The following is a 21,375-nucleotide window of genomic DNA, read 5'->3' as shown; positions in this document are numbered from 1 at the left end:
ACTTATAAGGGCTATGTAACTAGCCCTTATAAACTCATATATTATATAATATCTAAAGTAAGCTTTTATAAAAAGTCACTTATGAGCCAGGAATGGTAGTGCAAGCCTATAATCCTAACTACTTGGAAAGCAAAGACAGAAGGATCCCAAATTGAAGGCCAGCTTGAACAACTTAACCAAACCCTATCTCAACAATAAAAAATAAAAAGACTCTAGATACAGCTCAATGGTAGAGCAACCTCGGGGTTCAATCTCTAGTAGTGCAAAAAAATAAAGAAAGAAAAAAGAAAAAAAAAATCCATGATTTGTTTAAATCTTTTCTCCTCTCAAAGAAGCAACATCATGTACTAAAACAACATTATAGGTATGATTGTAATTAGACGATGAGATGCATCCTACCTCAGTGGAGGGAGACCATTTATAACCCCACACAACCCCTGCCTGAGACTCTTACCATTTCCCTTCACTGAGAATCATTGTCTTTCACTCTATGAGACATGATTGCTAACCACCATGTATTATGTCTCTTAGGATCACTGGGTTGGCAGAATCACTGAGATTCCCTGTCCTAGATGACCATACATGAAAAAACTGGAGATTAAACTGTGTATCCTAAGCACACTCCCCAAAATCATCAGCATAATCTCAAGTAGAAATATCTGAATAAGAGAAGATTACATGAAATTCCACAATTAGAATTAGAAACAACTGGGCACAATAATCACTACCAGTGGATATGCTATTAGACATAAATTTACACTGCTGAATAACAGATCCCAGAAATCTTCGAAGATGAAGACACAGCTTGCCTTACATGGCTGGGAAAACCCCACATTTTGGCCATGCCTTAGAGATATGTCCTAAAACCAAGCATATCAGGGACAATCAACGGGCTAACAGGTGGAGGCAATGTCTCTGTTAAAACATGTGTGCCATTTCCTTCCCAATTGGGAAAGTTAACAAATTTACTTTAAAAATATGAAGATCGGGCTGGGCACAGTGGTGCACACTAGCAATATCAGCAGCTCAGGAGGCTGAGGCAGATGGATCAGAAGTTCAAAGCCAGACCTAACAACTTAGTGAGGTCCCAGGCAACTTAGCAAGATCCTGTCTCAAAATAAAACAAAAAAGAGATGGGGATGTGGCTCACTGCTAGCCCCTCTGGGTTCAATCACTGGTACCAAAAGAAAATGAAAAGAAAAACCTCAAAATTACCAAAACCATAAGCATATGAAAGCTGAGGCAGAAATGTCACGATTTTCCTATTTATTTATTTATTTTATTGGTTGTTCAAAACCTTACAAAGCTCTTGACATATCATATTTCATACATTAGATTCAATTGGGTTATGAACTCCCATTTTTACCCCAAATACAGATTGCAGAATCACATCGGTTACACATCCACATTTTTACAAAATGCCATATTAGTAACTGTTGTATTCTGCTACCTTTCCTGTCACGATTTTCTGATGGTATGGCAGGCTATGTAGCTATGAAGAGGTAATGACAAAATGCTTTCTGTGGTTCTGCAGCATGAAGAATGTGGCACTTGTATATTAGTCATTTCCAAAGGCACCTGGATAATTTGGCAGTCAGTCATGAGTATAATATCTGCTCAAATAGTCTTAAAGCACAATGTGTGACGGACAGCAATATGGGTGGCACTGAAACTTGCCAAAAGGCAACATATGATCTGATTCCCCATTCCCAGGAATTCTATGAAGAAGAAGCAAGGACCAGCAAGACCCTACATTAGAAGCTTCATAGGACATCTCATTAATTTTCCCAATAACTGGGAGATGGACATCATTCCCCTCCTTCTGCAGGTGAAGAAACTGAGCCCCACAGAGTCTACTGACTTGAGATTTAAATACTTACGTATAGCAATCACAGCGAAGATCACCAGCAATTGCTTCCAAATTGACATCTGCATCCAGGGGAGGTTTGGTGCCATTCTGAAGAAGACAGAAACATGAGCTTTCATTGGGGCTTTAAAGACCCTTATGCATCCACATCATAGGCTCTTATGGAAGAGGAGTGGCTGCTAAACTCAGTGAAGAGAATCAACTCCCAAACCAATTTTACTCCCAAACCAGTGTGCCACAAGTTTCAATTCTGAGAAATGAAGGTTAAGGAGCAGACTCCAAATGTGGGAAAGCTAGAGGAAAGCCATTTATGCTTATGAAGTTTCAAGAGTTCATGTGCACTCCTAGGAAAACCACCTCCCAAATAAGAACAACAAAACCCAGCAACACAACCTCTCCACAGGTAAAGCAACACTTCCATTCCCTGATTAAACACCCATTCCACAGGTGAAGCAGTACTTCCACTTCCAGTCACTGGAGAAGTGCTGACTTCCGGTCTGAGGCTGGCTGTAATGGGAGAATAATACTGAACCAAGGCAGGTGGGAATGATCACTAACCCACCTGCTCTCCACTGAAAGCCCCAAGGCCTCTGTGCACAATATGTTCTCTCTTCCTATATGGAAAACAACCCTTACTTTGGAACCAATTCCCATTAAGCTCATATCAAGAGATGCTAGAAATGACAAGGATCAGAATACCTCAGCATTAACACTTAGCAAATACCATGTTCACAATAGTACATATTCAAAAATATTTTTGTAGGTTACAAGACAAAGTAAATAAAACACAATTTTAAATGATTTATAATGTATGGCAGCTAGACAGTATGCTCCTCAGTGTTGGCTCATTGTTCTGATTCATAACTAACATCTATATTGTACACATTCTTTCCTTTGTAGCATATAACAACTTGTGAAATAACTATTGTGAGAAGAATCAAGCATACATTTAAGTGCATAAAACATGCCATTAAGGTTATCTTAGTGTGAAGTGTGAAATATCAGCCCTGCAGATGCTCCCAATGTGGCTCTGATTCTATCAGAGCCAGGAGGCCAGGTGTGGAGGCATCACCTTGTGTATTCACCAGTCACTCTGCCCACTCACACATAGGCCTTTCAGGGTTTCTGAGCAGGGCCTGTTCATGACTTGCAAAATCCATAGCTCTGGTAGTTGCTGTGATCTGATAAAACATGAAGCGTCTTGTATATCTACAATGGTGGGCAATCAACATTCTCCATTTCCAGAACTTTTTCATGTCTTCCCAAAATGAAACTTTGCCTCCATTAGACATTAGTTCACCGTCCCTCCTGCTCCGGCCCCTGTCAACTACCATTCTAATGTCTCTCTCCATGAACACGAAGGGCAATGTTCTTTCCTGATATGAAGGCTTTCTTTGTAACAATTTGTGGAGTTATACACTTAATGATATGTCCACTTTTCCATATTCCCATTGTGCCTCAATAAAGAAGATCAAAACCACAGAGACAGCATTGGACCAGGCATCAGAAACCTGAGTTCCAAGGTTCAAATTTGCAACTGAATGCATCCTTGGGAAGTTCCTTAATCTCTATTATTTTTCAAATGTTTTGATCATCTAATTTCATGCTACACATGGTAAGGGAGGGGGGAAATGGTTTAAATAGTGATGGTGAACATATCACAGGGTAACTGCAATGGCGAAGAACTGGGACTTTCCCAACAGTTACTGAGCTAGAAAGGTCTTGCTAGAACACATCTCACTGAGCATCTCTAGCCACCACTAGAGGAGGTATGGGGTGAAGGGTGGGTGCTATCAAGGAAGGCATGAGCTATTATGAAGGATTTAATGTTCTTTCCTAGACTATCACATAGCACATTGTTCTTCTAATGTATATGCTATGTGCTGTTGGAGATATTTCCCTCAAACTATCTACTGCCTTGTTTAATCATAAGGCCAATCAAAAGAAATAAATTCACCAAGGATTACCTGAGCACAATTCACTTATTCTTCTCAACATCTAAATGAACTATCACATCCTCATAGCTTACATAAGAGAATGATCTGGTTCATTCTGGCTCAATCTGAAAGGATTCTATGTTTACTTCAGGGATTCTGTTGAAGACCTAGTCATCACATGTTTGTGAGCTCTCCATGAGAACTCAGAGAAGGAATTTTCTACCATCTGCATATTGAGAACAGCCATAAGCTTTCAATAATTAGGGTCTCTTTTAAGTAAACTCTTTTATGAAAGAAAGCTCAATAGACAATGAGTCATAATAACTAAATGAGATGGTTTATGAACTTTTTAGAAAATCAACTATTATCTATTTATACAAACACAAGCTTTCTAATTCTTAGCAAATTAACCTTTAAAAGAATATCCTCACAAAGTAATCAACTGCCTTTTTCTAGGACCATGAGATGTGGTCTACATAGTATGCCTCCAAAAGTTTCCGAAGTAACATTATTTTCCCATTATTAGAAAAAAGGGCTGATGAATCATGTTTTATAATGACTTATATGAGCTATTTAGAGTAGGCAAATTCAGAAAAACAAAGTAGAATGCTGGTTGCCATGAAATGCCATGGGGAGTCCAGTTTCAGTTTGGGAGGATGAGATGGTCCATGGATGGTGGTGATGGTTGCACAACAACGTGGATGTGTTCAATGCCACAGAACCACATATTAGAAAACAGTAAATTTTATGTACATTGTACCACAATTTAGAGAAAAAGAATTAGTTAATTTCCACTAATACTTTCTATAATTCTGAATAAAGCAATGTGTTATGGAATCACATGTACAAAAATAATTAAAGATATAATACTACTTTTATACTTTTATTATTTTTAATTTGGTCACACAAATCTACTCTTAGTTACAGAGAATCTAGAATCAGTGATTAATTTTATTTACATAGCAGACTAAAAAACTGAAGAAGAAAAAATTAACAGGTCACATCTTCATAACATAATAATATTAATTTTGCATTTTCTTCGGCTTTTGAACATACACATAAAACACAATTTTGTATCCTATTTTTTTGGCTACAGTTTGCCTATCAGTAAAATATTTAAGTATTCAAACACTTCAAAGGGTACAAAGTGTAAGCATATTCATAGATTAAAGTAGAAACAATACCAAAAGAAGAGTAAATACTTAATAAATGCTAGTTAATATTACATCAGATTTTTAATAAGAAACCACTACACCAGTCATAAGAATTTAATAGATAACATTTAGGTGAAATGTTAATATATGTTGTAGTCTTGAGATGATGGAGTTTTTTCTATTCATTGAGACAGGGTCTCCCCAAAGGCTGGCCTTGAAATCCTTGGCTCAAGGAATTTTCCTACCTCAACTTTCGGGGTAGTTGGAACTATAAGAGAATGCCACTACCTCCAGCAGAAGTATGTCTAAAAAATCCATCATTTTGTGAATACGGCTTTTTAGTGGTATTTTTATCATGACTTTAAAGCCTATATGCTTTCTCTCAAAGTATTTGCAGACATTAAATAACCTTTGTGAACGTGAACAACATGAAAAAACAAGGGAAAAAAGGATTACAGATAATGCAGGACAAGTTACATCTACAGGAGGACCTAGAAGCATCAGAAACATGGACAGGGAAAGAAATCAAGGCATACCTAACTCAGATCGAATGGAATATTAGAGAAGACATGAGACAGCAAGTCCAAGCATTGAAAGTATATTTTGAAAACGAACTAAACAAACAAATTCAAACTGCAAAGAACGAGCTTTACCAGGAGATAGAGATCTTAAAAAAAAAACAAACAGTAACCCTAGAAATGCAAGAAACCATAAACCAGATTAAAAACTCTAACGAGAATATTACAAATAGACTAGATCAAGTAGAAGTCAGAACATCAGATAATGAAGACAAAGTTAATCAACTTGAAAAGAATATAGTCAACACAGAAAAAATGCTTAACTCTCACGAGCAAGCTATCCAAGAGATATGGGATCTCATCAAAAAACCAAATTTGAGAATCACTGGGATAGAAGAAGGCACAGAGGTTCAAACCAAAGGAATGGACAACTTACTAAATGAAATAATCCTAGAAAACTTCCCAGAGATGAAAGATGGAATGGATTGCCAAATCCTGGAAGCATACAGGACTCCAAACATCCAAAACCGTAATAGACCAACTCCAAGACATATAATTATGAAGATAGCCAACATACAGAACAAGGAGAGAATATTAAAAGCTACGAGAGAAAGGAGGTAGATTACATTCAGGGGTAAACCAATCAGGTTAAGGACTGATTTTTCATCACAGACTTTGAAAGCAAGAAGATCCTGGAACAATGTATTTCAAATGCTGAAAAATAATGGATTCCAACCAAGAATACTGTATCCAGCAAAATTAAGCTTTAGATTTGACAATGAAATTAAAATCTTTCACCATAAACAAAAGCTAAAAGAATTCGCAGCCAGAAAACCAGCACTGCAAAGCATTTTGGGCAAAATTCTACAAGAAGAGGAATGGAAAAATAGTGCCCAAAACTAACAGCGGGAGGTATCTCAGTAAAGGGGGAGGAAAATAACCAAAAAGTAAAAACTAGCCAAACTAAAATAAATAAATAAATAAACATGACTGGAAGTACAAATCATATTTCAATTGTAACCTTAAATGTTAATGGACTAAACTCACCAATCAAGAGACACAAGCTAGTAACCTGGATCAAAAAAACAAATCCAACAATATGCTGCCTTCAGGAGACTCATATGATAGGAAAAGACATACACAGGCTGAAGGTGAAAAGTTGGGAAAAATCATACAACTCACATGATCCTCGGAAGCAAGCAGGAGTGGCCATACATATATCGAATAAAATCAACTTCAAACCTAAGTTAATCAAAAGGGATAAAGAAGGACACCATATCCTGTTAAAAGGAATCATCCACCAACAAGACATAACAATTATCAATTTGTATGCACCAAACAATGGTGCGGCAACGTTCATAAAACAAACTCTCCTCAAGTTCAAGAGTCAAATAGACCACAACACAATAATTATGGGTGACTTCAACACACCGCTCTCGCCATTAGACAGATCCTCCAGACAAAAGCTGAATAAAGAAACTATAGAACTCAATGATACAATCAATAACCTAGACTTAACCGACATATATAGAATATATCAACCATCATCAAGTGGATACACGTTCTTCTCAGCAGCACATGGATCTTACTCAAAGATAGATCATATATTATGCCATAGGGCAACTCTTAGTAAATATAAAGGTGTGGAGATAATACCATGCACCGTATCTGATCATAATGGAATGAAACTGGAAATCAATGATAAAAGAAGGAAGGAAAAATCCTGCATCACATGCAAAATAAACAATATGTTACTGAATGATCAATGGGTTACAGAAGACATAAAGGAGGAAATCAAAAAATTCTTAGAGATAAACAACAATTCAGACACAACATACCGGAATCTATGGGACACAATGAAAGCAGTTTTAAGAGGGAAATTCATTTTCTGGAGTTCATTCCTCAAAAAAAGAAAAAAACCAACAAATAAATGAACTCACACTACATCTCAAAACCCTAGAAAAGGAAGAGCAAAACAACAGCAAATATAGCAGAAGACAAGAAATAATTAAAATCAGAGCGGAAATCAACGAAATTGAAACAAAAAAAAAAACATTGAAAAAATTGATAAAACTAAAAGTTAGTTCTTTGAAAAAATAAATAAGATCGACAGACCCTTAGCCATGCTAACGAAGAGAAGAAGAGAGACAACTCCAATTACTAACATACGGGATGAAAAAGGCAATATCACAACAGACACTACAGAAATACAGAAGATAATTAGAAAGTATTTTGAAACCCTATATTCTAATAAAATAGAAGACAGTGAAGATATCGATAAATTTCTTAAGTCATATGATCTGCCCAGATTTAGTCAGGAAGACACACACAATTTAAACAGACCAATAACAAAGGAAGAAATAGAAGAAGCCATCAAAAGACTACCAACCAAGAAAAGCCCTGGACCAGATGGGTATACAGCGGAGTTTTACAAAACCTTCAAAGAAGAATTAATACCAATACTTTTCAAGCTATTTCAAGAAATAGAAAAAGAAGGAGCTCTTCCAAATTCATTCTATGAGGCCAACATCACCCTGATCCCGAAACCAGACAAAGACACTAAAAAAAAGAAAACTACAGACCAATATCTCTAATGAACATAGATGCAAAACTTCTCAATAAAATCCTGGCGAATCGAATACAAGCATATCAAAAAAATTGTGCACCATGATCAAGTAGGATTCATCCCTGGGATGCAAGGCTGGTTCAATATACGGAAATCAATAAATGTTATTCACCACATCAATAGACTTAAAGATAAGAACCATATGATCGTCTCGATAGATGCAGAAAAAGCATTCGACAAAGTACAGCATCCCTTTATGTTCAAAACACTAGAAAAACTAGGGATAACAGGAACTTACTTCAACACTGTAAAAGCTATATATGCTAAGCCTCAGGCTAGCATCATTCTAAATGGAGAAAAACTGAAGGCATTCCCGCTAAAATCTGGAACAAGACAGGGATGCCCTCTCTCACCACTTCTATTTAATTTAGTCCTTGAAATACTAGCCAGAGCAATTAGACAGACAAAAGAAACTAAAGGCATAAAAATAGGAAAAGAAGAACTTAAAATATCACTATTTTCGGACAACATGATCCTATACCTAGAAGACCCAAAAGGGTCTACAAAGAAACTACTAGAACTAATAAATGAATTCAGCAAAGTTGCAGGATTTAAAATCAACACGCATAAATCAAAGGCATTCTTGTATATCAGCAACAAAACTTCTGAAATGGAAATGAGGAAAACCACTCCATTCACAATATCCTCAAAAAAAAAAAAAAATACTTGGGAATCAACCTAACAAAAGAGGTGAAAGATTTATACAATGAAAACTACAGGGGCTGGGGATGTGGCTCAAGCAGTAGCGCGCTCGCCTGGCATGCGTGCGGCCCGGGTTCGATCCTCAGCACCACATACAACAAAGATGTTGTGTACGCCGAGAACTAAAATAAATAAATAAATAAATGTTTTTTTTTAAAAAAAAAAAAAAAAGAAAACTACAGAACCCTAAAGAGAGAGATAGAAGAAGATCTTAGAAGATGGAAAAATGTACCTTGTTCATGGATAGGCAGAACTAACATCATCAAAATGGGGATATTACCCAAAGTTCTCTACAGGTTCAACGCAATGCCAATCAAAATCCCAACGGCATTTCTTGTAGAAATACATAAAGCTATCATGAAATTCATATGGAAAAACAAAAGACCCAGAATAGCAAAAGCAATTCTAAACAGGAAGTGTGAATCTGGAGGTATAGCGATACCAGATTTCAAACTGTACTACAGAGCAATAGTAACAAAAACAGCATGGTACTGGTACCAAAACAGGCAGGTGGACCAATGGTATAGAATAGAGGACACAGAGACTAATCCACAAAATTATAACTTTCTTATATTTGATAAAGGGGCTAAAAGCATGCAAAGGAAAAAGGATAGCATCTTCAACAAATGGTGCTAGAAAACTGGAAATCCATATGCAACAAAATGAAGCTGAACCCCTTTCTCTCACCATGCACAAAAGTTAATTCAAAATGGATCAAAGAGCTTGATATCAAATCAGAGACTCTGCGCCTGACAGAAGAAAAAGTTGGCTCCGATCTACATATTGTGGGGTCGGGCTCCAAATTCCTTAATAGGACGCCCATAGCCCAAGAGTTAAATACAAGAATAAACAAACGGGACTTACTTAAACTAAAATGTTTTTTCTCAGCAAGAGAAACAATAAGAGAGGTAAATAGGGAACCTACATCCTGGGAACAAATTTTTACTCCTCACACTTCAGATAGAGCCCTAATATCCAGAATATACAAAGAACTCAAAAAATTAAACAATAAGATAACAAATAACCCTATCAACAAATGGGCCAAGGACCTGAACAGACACTTCTCAGAGGAGGACATACAATCAATCAACAAGTACATGAAAAAATGCTCACCATCTCTAGCAGTCAGAGAAATGCAAATCAAAACCATCCTAAGATACCATCTCATTCCAGTAAGATTGGCAGCCATTATGAAGTCAAACAACAATAAGTGCTGGCGAGGATGTGGGGCAAAGGATACACTTGTACATTGCTGGTGGGACTGCAAATTGGTGCAGCCAATATGGAAAGCAGTATGGAGATTCCTGGGAAAGCTGGGAATGGAACCACCATTTGACCCAGCTATCGCCCTTCTCAGTCTATTCCCTGAGGACCTTAAAAGAGCATACTATAGGGATACTGCTACATCAATGATCATAGCAGCACAATTCACAATAGCTAGACTCTGGAATCAACCGAGATGCCCTTCAATAGATGAATGGATAAAAAAAAATGTGGCATTTATACACAATGGAGTATTACGACAAAATCGTGGAATTTGCAGGGAAATGGATGGCATTAGAGCAGATAATGCTAAGTGAAGCTAGCCAATCCTTAAAAAACAAATGCCAAATGTCTTCTTTGATATAAAGAAAGCAACTAAGAACAGAACAGGGAGGAAGAGCATGAGGAAAATATTAACGTTAAACAGAGATGAGTGGGGGGAGAGAAAGGGAGAGAAAAGGGAAACTGTATGGAAATGGAAGGAGACCCTCATTGTTACACAAAATTACATATAAGAGTTTGTGAGGGGAAAGGGGGAAAAAAAAACAAGGGAGAGAACTGAATAACAGCAGATGGGGTAGAGAGGGAAGATGAGAGGGAAGGGGAGGGGGGACAGGGGATAGGAAAGGTAGCAGAATACAACAGTTACTAATATGGCATTATGTAAAAATGTGGATGTGTAACCGATGTGATTCTGCAACTTGTATTTGGGGTAAAAATGGGAGTTCATAACCCACTTGAATCAAATGTATGAAAGATGATATGTCATGAGCTTTGTAATGTTTTGAACAACCAATAAAAAAAATAACCTTTGTGGTTTTATGAAATAAGAGTAAGTTTTAGGGGCTGGGGTTGTAGCTCAGTGGTAGAGCGCTTGCCTCACATGCATGAGACCCTAGGTTCAATCCCTAGCACCACATAAAAATAAACAAATAAAAATAAAGGTATTATGTCCATCTACAGCTAAAAGAATATTTTTTAAAAAAGAATAAGTTTTAATGACACTTAAAATGAAAAAATAAAAGTTGTGGGAAAGGGGCTGGGGATGTGGCTCAAGCGGTAGCGCGCTCACCTGGCATGCGTGCGGCCCGGGTTTGATCCTCAGCACCACACAAAAACAAAGATGTTGTGTCTGCCAAAAACTAAAAAATAAATATATATTTTTTTAAATTCTCTCTCTCTCTTTCTTAAAAAAAAAAAAAAAAAGTTGTAGAAAAATCTACTTGTCTAGAGTTGGGGTTGTGACCCAGAGGTAGAGTGCTTGCCTAGCACGTGTGAGGCACTGGGTTCGATCCTTAGCACCACATAAATATAAAATAAAGATATTGTTTCCACCTATATTATATATGTGTGTGTGTGTGTGTGTATATACATGTATGTGCATATACATATATATATATATATAAAATCTACTTGTCCAAGGTGGTTTTCAGCAACATACCTCTTATTAAACATATCATCATGGCCAAAAAAATGACTGTGAATTAGGGAGAAATGAATATTGAACTACATTGAACATATATTATTTTATACTTGAGGTAAAATTGCATATGTATATGGTCTTCTTTAAGAATTAAAATAACCCACATAATTCACTTCTCTAGTGGAATCTATGAAGCTATGGTAAAATAGGTAAAAATTCTTATAATTCTTTAATTTCAACATGGAGGAAAAAAGTGATTCTTATTTTTATGAATAGTCTTTACTTTTTAACACTTTCCATTTAAAAATATGTTCAAACTTCCCTTTACTGTATGTCTAATACAAATCTTATGTGGAAAAAAAAAAAACAAAATCATCACCAGAAAATATCTACAAAGACTAGAATGTCATCCTGTCCTTCCTAAAGAAACTCAGATTCTAAAAGATACCAAGAAGTTGATCCAATCCACAAATCATTTCATATTTTTAAGACTATACAATTTTAGTCCACTCTCTCAGATATTAATAGAGAAAAAAACTATATAAGATAATCTAGAGAATTAAAGTCAAAAGTCAGCAACTTTGAAACAGATTAAGCACTGAAAGATGTTTTTAAAAATGATATTGCTTTTTCTCTCACTTTCACAAACACAAACATGCACATACGCACATTTATTTATTTTGTGATGCTGGTGATCAAACCTGCAGCCTTGCACATACAAGGCTAGTGTGTTAACTAAGCTACATGTTCAGTCCATGAAAAACCAATCTGTATCACTTTCTGTTGATTTACCGAGAATATATGTGGACCTCTGTCCACATATGAATTATCCCTCTAGATGAGATATCTTCCTTCCTCTACTTGTGCCCTGCTTTTAGCTATCATCACATTCTTTTTTAGGTGGGGTGGGGAGTACTGGGAATTGAACTGAGGGGCACTCAACCACTAAGGCACATCCCCAGCCCTTTTTTGTATTTTATTTAGAGACAAGGACTCACTGAGTTGCTTAGCGCCTCACCATTGCTGAGTCTGGCTTGAACTCGCGATTCTCCTCCCTCAGCCTCAGCCTCCTGAGCTGCTAGGTCAACATATTCTTTAAATAAACTCAATCATGAACTCTGGAGGGAGGAGGGAAGATGGGAATGTGGAGCCATTCTCCTTAGAGGCACCAGGAGGATGGGAGCCATCAGGGCAAAAAGGATGGCTGGATGAGGCTACTGCTCCTCCTGAGCAGGTCTGTTCAGCAAGGTTCCAAGGCTGAGAACAGGGCACACCCAGGAAGTAAGTAAAAATACACTCTAAAGTAAAAGAGAATAAACTCCCCCAACCCAGCCTATGTTTAGCACACACGTATGCTGAAACTGAGAAGGGCCTAAGCCACAATGCTATAAAAGTTGCTTTCAAAGTTAAATTGTTTTTCTATAAAAATGTCTCTTTTGGATTTTTCCTTCCTTCCATATTCAGAACTCTGTGCTCAGAGGCTGTAGGCCTTTTCCATCTAATTCTCAGCTCCTCTCTTACCTCCACATTTATACCAGATGATTCTTCTTGCAAACAGACAGAATATACACATACACGGTCAAGATAGAAAAATCTACAAATGTAAAGCAGGTGAGAAAGAGAAAAGGAGACCCTAACATGCAGCATGTGGCCTGAGATAATTAGGTGGACCCTGCTGGTGCTCTAGGCTGGCTGGGCCCTCACAGGAAAGCTGTGGCATTCCTTACAGGGAAGCTGCTGCTAAACAGAAATATTCTCTTAGAACGTGGACTTCAGACAAGGACACTATGTGACCCTGATGGATCAAGACAAAAAGGCTACTCTGTAAAGTCCAAGCACGGATACAGCATGAACACTGTCCAAGAGAGAAATGACCAAACAATCCTCCACCCTAGCCAACAGAAAGAACTGCTGTTTCTTTACCAATCACAGGTCTTTCTCCCTTCTAGGTAATTTAAGAGGATACCAACCCACAGAATGACAGCTGCTTTCTAAAAACAATTGAGAGCAAGGCTCCATAATAAACCTGTCCCAAATCTAACATAAACCCCAAACATTTAGTCCTTTCTTACACCTTCTTACTTAAATGCCCCCTTCCCCTGTTATCTTGGAGTGTACTCTCCCTAACAACAGGCCTCACCTGCTCAACTGTATTCCTGGGGCTCATTGGCTAGACTACACTAACATAGCCAAAAAACTCTATAATCCCACAGCAAGCACAATTAATATTTCAGTGTATTTTCTTCTTTTCTGAGAGCGGGAATTTTAATATATTTTTTTTAGTTTTCGGCAGACACAACATCTTTGTTTGTATGTGGTGCTGAGGATGGAACCCGGGCCACACGCATGCCAGGCAAGCACGCTACCGCTTGAGCCACATCCCCAGCCCTTCTTTTTTCTTTATACTTCTATGAGAGAATTGAAATTGCTAGGGTACTCACTTTCCTTTTTTTCCCCTCCTCAGGAGTGGATTAATATGTCTGTTGTTTCATAAACATTCATATGATCTTTCATCTGAAGGCAAGCTCCTTACTGCTAAAGACTGGGTCTTATGTTTCTTGGTCTGCTCAATAGTACACACAGAATCAAGGATAGAATTAATTTTTAGTGAGTACTTGTTGACTAAGTAAAAGAGTGCTGGGGGCTGAGGCTATAGCTCAGTGGAAGAGCACATGTGAGGCACTCAGTTTGATTCTCAGCACGAGTTCGATTCTCAGCACCACATAAAAATAAATAAAATAAAGGCATGCTGTCCATCTACAACTAAAAACACAAATTTAAAAAAAAGAGTGCTAATTTTAGGTAAATATTGAATTACATTATTTCCTTTATCATTTTATTCTTGAAGCAGATATGTAGAAACATTCAAACCTTAGTATGAGGGTTCATAATTTTTGGAATGGTGATGAAATTCTAGAAAAAGAAAGTGTAAAGTTGCTCCAAGTTGTGGGTATCATTATGGGAATGAACCAGTATCTGAAATGATGAGGTGATCATTCTTTTGGATCCAAATTTGTAAGGCTCCAAACAAATTTGTAAGCCTCTCTTCTAGAAATGGACAGCACTCTATTCATTTCCTTTGATATCCCACATGCAAGTGTGTCATTTTCATTTGTTACCATGACTACAGGAAATTCATATGGAGAAACTAGGAGTGTGTGTATAGACTTACTTATATATACATGTATCTAAATACATACTAACCAAAATGAACAAAATCTCATTACTGAAGTTCTTAATGATGGAGCCAAGGAAATGGAAGGAAAATGCCATTAAATTTGCTTGGTACAGATAACATGTACATACGAATAAAGCAAGCTTTGTTAGCCTTGGGATATTGGCATTTTGTGTTAGATAAATCTTTGGGTAGTGTGTTTGGTTTTCCTGTTTGCTGTAGGATATTTGACAGCAGCAACACTCCCTTTCCTGAAGACAAACATCTCACAGACAATTAAAAAAATGTGGAGTGGGGTTGCGGTAAAACTGTCCTGACAAACAGTGAGCTAAGCAATGCGTTTTCACAGCTTTCACCAGTAATATGACGATGACAGACAAGCTATAACTCAACCAGAGGACTCTTATGAACTCCCAGCCATGAATCCAACTTCCTTTTAGACATCATCACTTGGGTAATGCTCATGCAGAGAATTTACCTGCCTTCATGTTCTCCCTCAACTCTACAGTAATCCAATGTCCCATTAATTAAAAACTTTAAACAATTTCCATCTGAGTCCCTTTTGCTATTCTCTGATATTGCCTTAAGTTCTGGTATGCTGAATTTCAGTTTTTGGTTGAACCATCTTGTCTTCCACCCCGTCCTTCATTAGTGGGAGCTTTTTAACCCACAATGCCTGATCAGCCTTCTTTTCTCATCTGTTCCTCCCTCCTTTTGGAGATAGTTATGAATATTAGCCAATGCAGTTTTAAGTTATGATGGCCTGTGAAAGTTGGATCATGGTTTTCCTTTGTTATCATCCAAAGAATCTATTTTAAAAAGTTAAAAGTTTAAAAATCTACTCAAAGCAACCAAATAAAGAAAGGAGAAAACCTGCATCTTGCAAATGTTGAAAGTGGAGGGGAATGGAAAGAGAAACTTCTGGGGTGGCTCATAATCAAGACTACATTGCCAGGAAGGAGCACTGAGGAAAGGTAAGGTGACAAAATCTTATGATGTCCACTGATACTCAAATATTAAGAGAAGTAGCCTGTGGAGAGGATATCCTTAGAGAATGTTAAAGAAAGTCCTCAGACACACTAATCAAGGGATTTCAGCAGAATCAGGAGGAATTACAAAGTTACACCATTTCTCATGGTGCTCTGTATTCCTGGAACATGGCACCAGGTGAGTGAGATCAACGAAGAGGCCTCAAACATCTTTACAGACACATTCAGAATTAAAAAAAAAAAAAAAAAAAAAAAAAAAATCACACTGCAATATTTACAAAGACAATAGGGAAAACTGTGACCAATCAAAAATTATTTCCAGCTAACCTGTTATCCAGATATAAAGACAACAGATATATTTAATCATGGAAAGAATTCAAGGAATAAAGTAGAATATACTTAATAAACAGAATAAAAGAATAAAGCTAATAAGGAAATACAGATAAAAAGATGAAACAAATTAAATAGAAAAAACTTGTGAAATTGCTGTTGTGAGTACTAGATTTATTTAAATATTAAGCTAAGATTATGACTGCTGGACATAATGTAAGTGTTATAAAACTGGCCACAGACATATATACACGCAACAAAAACTGTGCAGTGGTGGAAGGGAAGATAAGAATGTTGTTAATTACCTTTTTAACTGATTTGTCTAAAATGAAATCTGCACTTCAAAAATAATAACTTGGGCTGGGGTTGTGGCTCAGTGGCAGAGCGCTTGCCTCACACATGTGCGGTGCTGGGTTCGATCTTCAGCACCACATAAAAAAAAATAAACAAAATAAAGATATTGTGTCCATCTGTAACAATAATAATAATAATAATAATGACTTCCTCTGCTTTCTCAGTTTTCTAATCTTTTTTTCCTTTTAACTCTCAGAGCAACGTTAGGAAAGAAAACCTTTTATAACAAAGAAATATTTATAAGAAGTTAATCTCTTTTAATTTGTTCTTTTAATTCTCAAATAAAATTAACTTTCTTTAAATAATGTATTACGTTTATTCCCCCTTTTTCATTCACTCTATCACCTACCAACCCTACTGCATAGAGAGGTTTGCAATGTCTGCACTAAATGTCAATATACATCATTTGGCCATAGTACAATCTGGGATGACTTGCCTCCTCCTTTTTATTTTGTGTCCAATTCTTATTAGTTTTTTTTTTTTTTTTTTTTTTAAACAGAAAAATCAATTCTGTATAGGCATCTTTTTTCTTTTTTGGGATCCTGAGGATTGAACTCAGGGGCACTCAATCACTGAGCCATGTCCCTAGCCCTACTTTGTATTTTATTTAGAGACAGGGTCTCATTAGTTGCTTAGCACCTCGTTTCTGTTGAGGCATTTTGAACTTGCAATCCTCCTGCCTCAGTCTTCCCAGGCACTGGTGTGTGCCACCTTGCCTACTTCTGTACAGGCATCTTAAAAGCTGGAAAACATATATAGCAACAGTTTTTTACTGGATGTGTTTATACTTACATTTGGGTCAAAAGTCAAGCCACTGTAATTTATGATTAAAATAATTCTTAAATATTGTATAGAAAAAAACTTTGGAGGATATTGCTCCCGAACTTACTGAAAAATATTATATTCTGCTAAAAATATTGTGAGTAAAAATGCATGTTATTTAATTTGAAAAATCACTGAGGAAATAGGATATGGTAGGTCCAAATAAGTCATTGATACCTATAATTCTGAGGGAAATGTGGGGAGGATGTGGGAAAATTGTACTCTCATTCATTGTTTGTGAGTCTGCAAATTAGTAAAACTGCTTTGGGAATCAGTACGGATTCTACTAGGAATGGAACTACCATGTGACCCAGCTATCGCATTTCTTGGTATTTATCCAAAAGAACTAAAATCAGCATTCTATAGGGATACATGCAGGGCTGGGGATGTGGCTCAAGTGGTAGTGCGCTCGCCTGGCATGCGTGCAGCCTGGGTTCCATCCTCAACACCACATACAAATAAAGATGTTGTGTCTGCTGAAAACTAAAAAATAAATATTAAAATTCTCTCTCTCTCTCTTAAAAAAAAATTCCTTATGATAGGGATACATGCAGGCCAATGTTTACAACAGCACATTTCACAATAGCCAAGTTATGGAACAAGTCTAGGAGCCTGTCAACAGATGAATAGATGAAGAAATTATGGTATTTACTCAGCAATAAAGAAGAATGAAACATATAATTTGCAGGTGAATGGGTAGAACTGGTACAGCACATCTTGCTAAGGAAAATAAGCCAGACTCAAAAGGCAAAGACCCAAAAGTTTTCTCTCATATGCAGAAAGTGGAGAGAAGTAAGGATTTTAAAAATCAAAAAAACTCATGAAAATGGGAGAACAGTGGAACAGAGGAAGGGGACTGAGGAAAGGGGTAAGGATGAGAAAGGAAAGAAACCGTAGAATAAAATTATAGTATGTGCAGGCATGAATAACAGTTACAATGAATTTAACTTTTACATAACTATAATACACAAATTAATAAAATGATAAATACATAGAAGACAGAGCAGAGGAAGGGGATCTAGGGGAGGGGAAAGGGGAAGAACTAGGGATTGAATTGGAACAAACTAAGTTATATGTGGTTATAAATATGTCAAAATGAACCCGATATTTTGTATAACTATAATATATTATACAATTTTTTTAAGTTGAAATACATAAACGTGGAGGACAAAATTCAACATGGTGTTATCAAAACTGAATTTTTCTCTGGATGTTTACTTTGGACCTACATCGATTTACTTTTCAGCTCCAAATGTTTCTATTCCATTTCAAACATGAACTAATGTTAATTCTTCTAAAAGTAACAATCACACATCTAAAAGAATGGAAAATGTGATTTCAGTGATATGTCTAATATATTAATTGAACAATATCTCCAAATATCCCTCTGCTTTTTCAGTTTTCTAATCTATTTAAGTTGCCTTCACTTTAAGCAAATAAAAATAAAAATGGAAAGGATTTTCAATGATAAAATAAAAGTTCATCTTCCTTTTTGGGAGATCTAGACTGGACAAATATTTAGAGTAAAGAAAGTATTCAGGCATCCTGAATTAATACCCATTGTAACTATAGTTATTGAGAGAAACACATCCAAAAATATTCGATTTCCTTTACTCACTTTTGTGATAGTTTTTAAGATGGCAAGACGGTCTGCTGGGGGTGGCAAACCCACAAAGAGTGTTTTGTCCAGCCGACCTGGGCGCAGAATGGCAGGGTCGATGATATCTGGAGAAGGGAGAACAAGTCTTAAATAAATGAAACAGAATAGATTTTTTAAAAAATTGAAAAGTCCATCCCACCTTCTAGCCCCAAACCTGCTCTTTCTCCAGGATTCCGAATCACACATAATGAACCCCCACCCCAAAACATCAGACTGGTTTCTCCCCTTCCCTCTAAATAGGTACAAGTTCCATCAAGTCTGTCTCTGATTACCTTAACCATCAGTTCAAGAAAACATAAGCCCTTAACTGGTCCAGCTTGTAAACCTCCCCTTATAATGCTGCCAAGGTTACCTGCCTAAAACACAAGTCCATTCTCTCCACTCCTGCTCCTTCCTGCAAAGTAGATGCTACATTTCTAACCATGGCAGGAAAGCCCTTAGGACCTCACCATCTTTCTTTCTAGTTTGATTTCTTCCAGCCCAAAACACTAGTTATCAGATGGCTTGCTGTTCCCTAAAAGATCCAGAAGCTTCAAGCCTCCTTCTCTGTGCTCTCAGCGCTGTCTTCCTCTGAAATGCCCTCCCCCATTCATATCCATTGCAGTTCTCAAAGGACACTGCCTTCTTTCCTGAGTCTCCTCAAAGAAAGTCTCTTGCCTTCTTTTGTGCTTGGTCTCTGGGTGCCAGCAACACTGCAAGCCTCACACCCATGCCTGACAGGAGGCTCCTTATGAGCATTCCTGACTTCTCTACAGAGTCTCCATTTTTTAGCTAAATCATTTCCAACAGTTAATTTAAGAGTGAAATTGAGAGCTCTTATAAGACACAAAGGTAAGACCACTGTTCATATACAAACCTAACTAGAAATAATGAAATTCATGTTTCTAATAAATATATTGCAACTTAAACAATATTTTCCTCCTCCACAAAGAGGCACAATTAATCCTCTTTGTAGCTGACATTCCATCTGTTAGTATTACTGTTTAACCACCAAATGGAAACTATATCTTTATTCAATGCTTTTATGAATATTCAACTACTGTTGGAATTTCTCTTGGGATGGCAAAATGTACCATTTGAAAATAAGTTAAAATATGTGTGTGTGTGTGTGTGTGTGTATACACAAACCTGCCTAGTGGTCATCTTGTCTATAGTATAGAAGTTCTTAAACATTTTGGTCTCAGCATCCCTTTGCATTCTTAAAAATTACTGAGATTCCCTTCCTAAGCTTTCTTAGCTACCCTTCCCATTCCTAGGTATGTATCTCAAGAGAAATTAAACCAAATTAAACCAAAAACTTGCACATGAATATTCATAGTAGTATTATTCATAATGTCCATCAATTGGTAAATAAAAAAACTTGTATAACTATAAAATGAATTATTATCTGGAAATAAAAAGGGATGACATACTGAGATATTCTATAGCATGGATGAACCTTGAGAATCTTATATTTAAGTAAAAGAACAGACAAAAAAGCCCTCATTATATGACTTCTTTTATGTAAAATATATAGAATAGGCAAATTTATAGATATAGTAAGTTAGTGGTTACCTAGAACTGAACATGAGGTAAGGAGAATGAATGCTAAGAAGTATAAGATTTATTTTTAAGAATGGAAATATTTCTAAAATTAAATTGTGATGGCTGCATAACTCTGCAAATATACTAAAAATCATTAGAATGCAGGCCTAAAATGGGTAAAAATTTTTAAAAACCTAAACAAAGATGGAAAACAGAATGAGGTATCTTCTTATGATTGATTAGACAATTATGAGTCTACTACATACCAGCTTACCTACAAATCAGGGCCCAAGTTAATTTTTAAAAAAGTAGTGCTCTGTCAAAGGGCAAGGTATACAGGCCTGACCACAGCATGCGTTCAACTGCCTCCAAGAAGCATTCAACCTTGATACAAGACCAGTCAGACTAGAAGTGAGGGAACAGGTCTGTTTAACTTAGACCTTAAGTGTCTAAATATCTTACTGTAAGACAATAAACAGCTTCTTTGTTAGTCCTCTATTCTTTTATCTGCTAAATAATTATTTAAGGCTTAGAATGAACAAAAGACTCTGAACCAGAAAGTCTCAAATATAAAAGTGCAGAGCTAATTCTTGTCCAGATGGAAGCTTATTTGCTTGTTTATTTTTTCAGCTGTGCCGTATCTAGAGGGCAAAAACTTTTTTCTGCTACAGGTAGGAAACAGACACCATCAAGTAGAAGAGAATGTTAAGAAGCTGGTTTGGCTATATGGGTTTCAAAGTCTACATACTCTGCACAGGAGTATCTTTTTTAATTTTTTTAAACAAGTTACACAGTGCACTGAGTGAGAACAGGTAATTCTCCTACTGAGAATTAGGAGGGCTGGCATTTGAAGAAAGAAATGCAAGTGTGCAGAATAGACTCAAACTAGGGTATCTGTGGCCTAGCAGTACAAAGAGCTGCATCTTCTCTAGCTAAGTACAGGCAGCTGGTTTAACTGCAGCTATACCACACATGAGAAGAGGGTTCAGAATAATCCGAGATGGAACAGTGGATAGTACTTTCAAAAAAGT

At 36.7% G+C, this 21,375-nt stretch overlaps 1 protein-coding gene and 1 non-coding gene across 2 annotated transcripts in view; one reads left to right on the top strand and one right to left on the bottom strand.

Moving 5' to 3' along the window:
- Positions 1–21,375, bottom strand: part of Nvl (nuclear VCP like) — a 113,293-nt gene that overhangs the window by 9,915 nt on the left and 82,003 nt on the right. The window contains exons 19-20 of the mRNA XM_026407153.2: positions 18,779–18,885; positions 1,881–1,957 (exon numbers count right to left, since the gene is read on the bottom strand). Coding sequence (XP_026262938.2) covers positions 1,881–1,957; positions 18,779–18,885 — 184 coding nt within the window. The remainder of the gene's footprint in view (positions 1–1,880; positions 1,958–18,778; positions 18,886–21,375) is intronic.
- Positions 10,915–10,987, top strand: Trnav-cac (transfer RNA valine (anticodon CAC)). The gene has a single exon. It is a non-coding gene; the product is annotated as a tRNA-Val (tRNA).

This window comes from Urocitellus parryii, chromosome 9 (genome assembly GCF_045843805.1).
Source record: "Urocitellus parryii isolate mUroPar1 chromosome 9, mUroPar1.hap1, whole genome shotgun sequence".
Lineage (NCBI taxonomy): Eukaryota > Metazoa > Chordata > Mammalia > Rodentia > Sciuridae > Urocitellus > Urocitellus parryii.
Note: the sequence above shows the minus strand (reverse complement) of the source record. Positions and strands in the feature narration are given on the sequence as shown.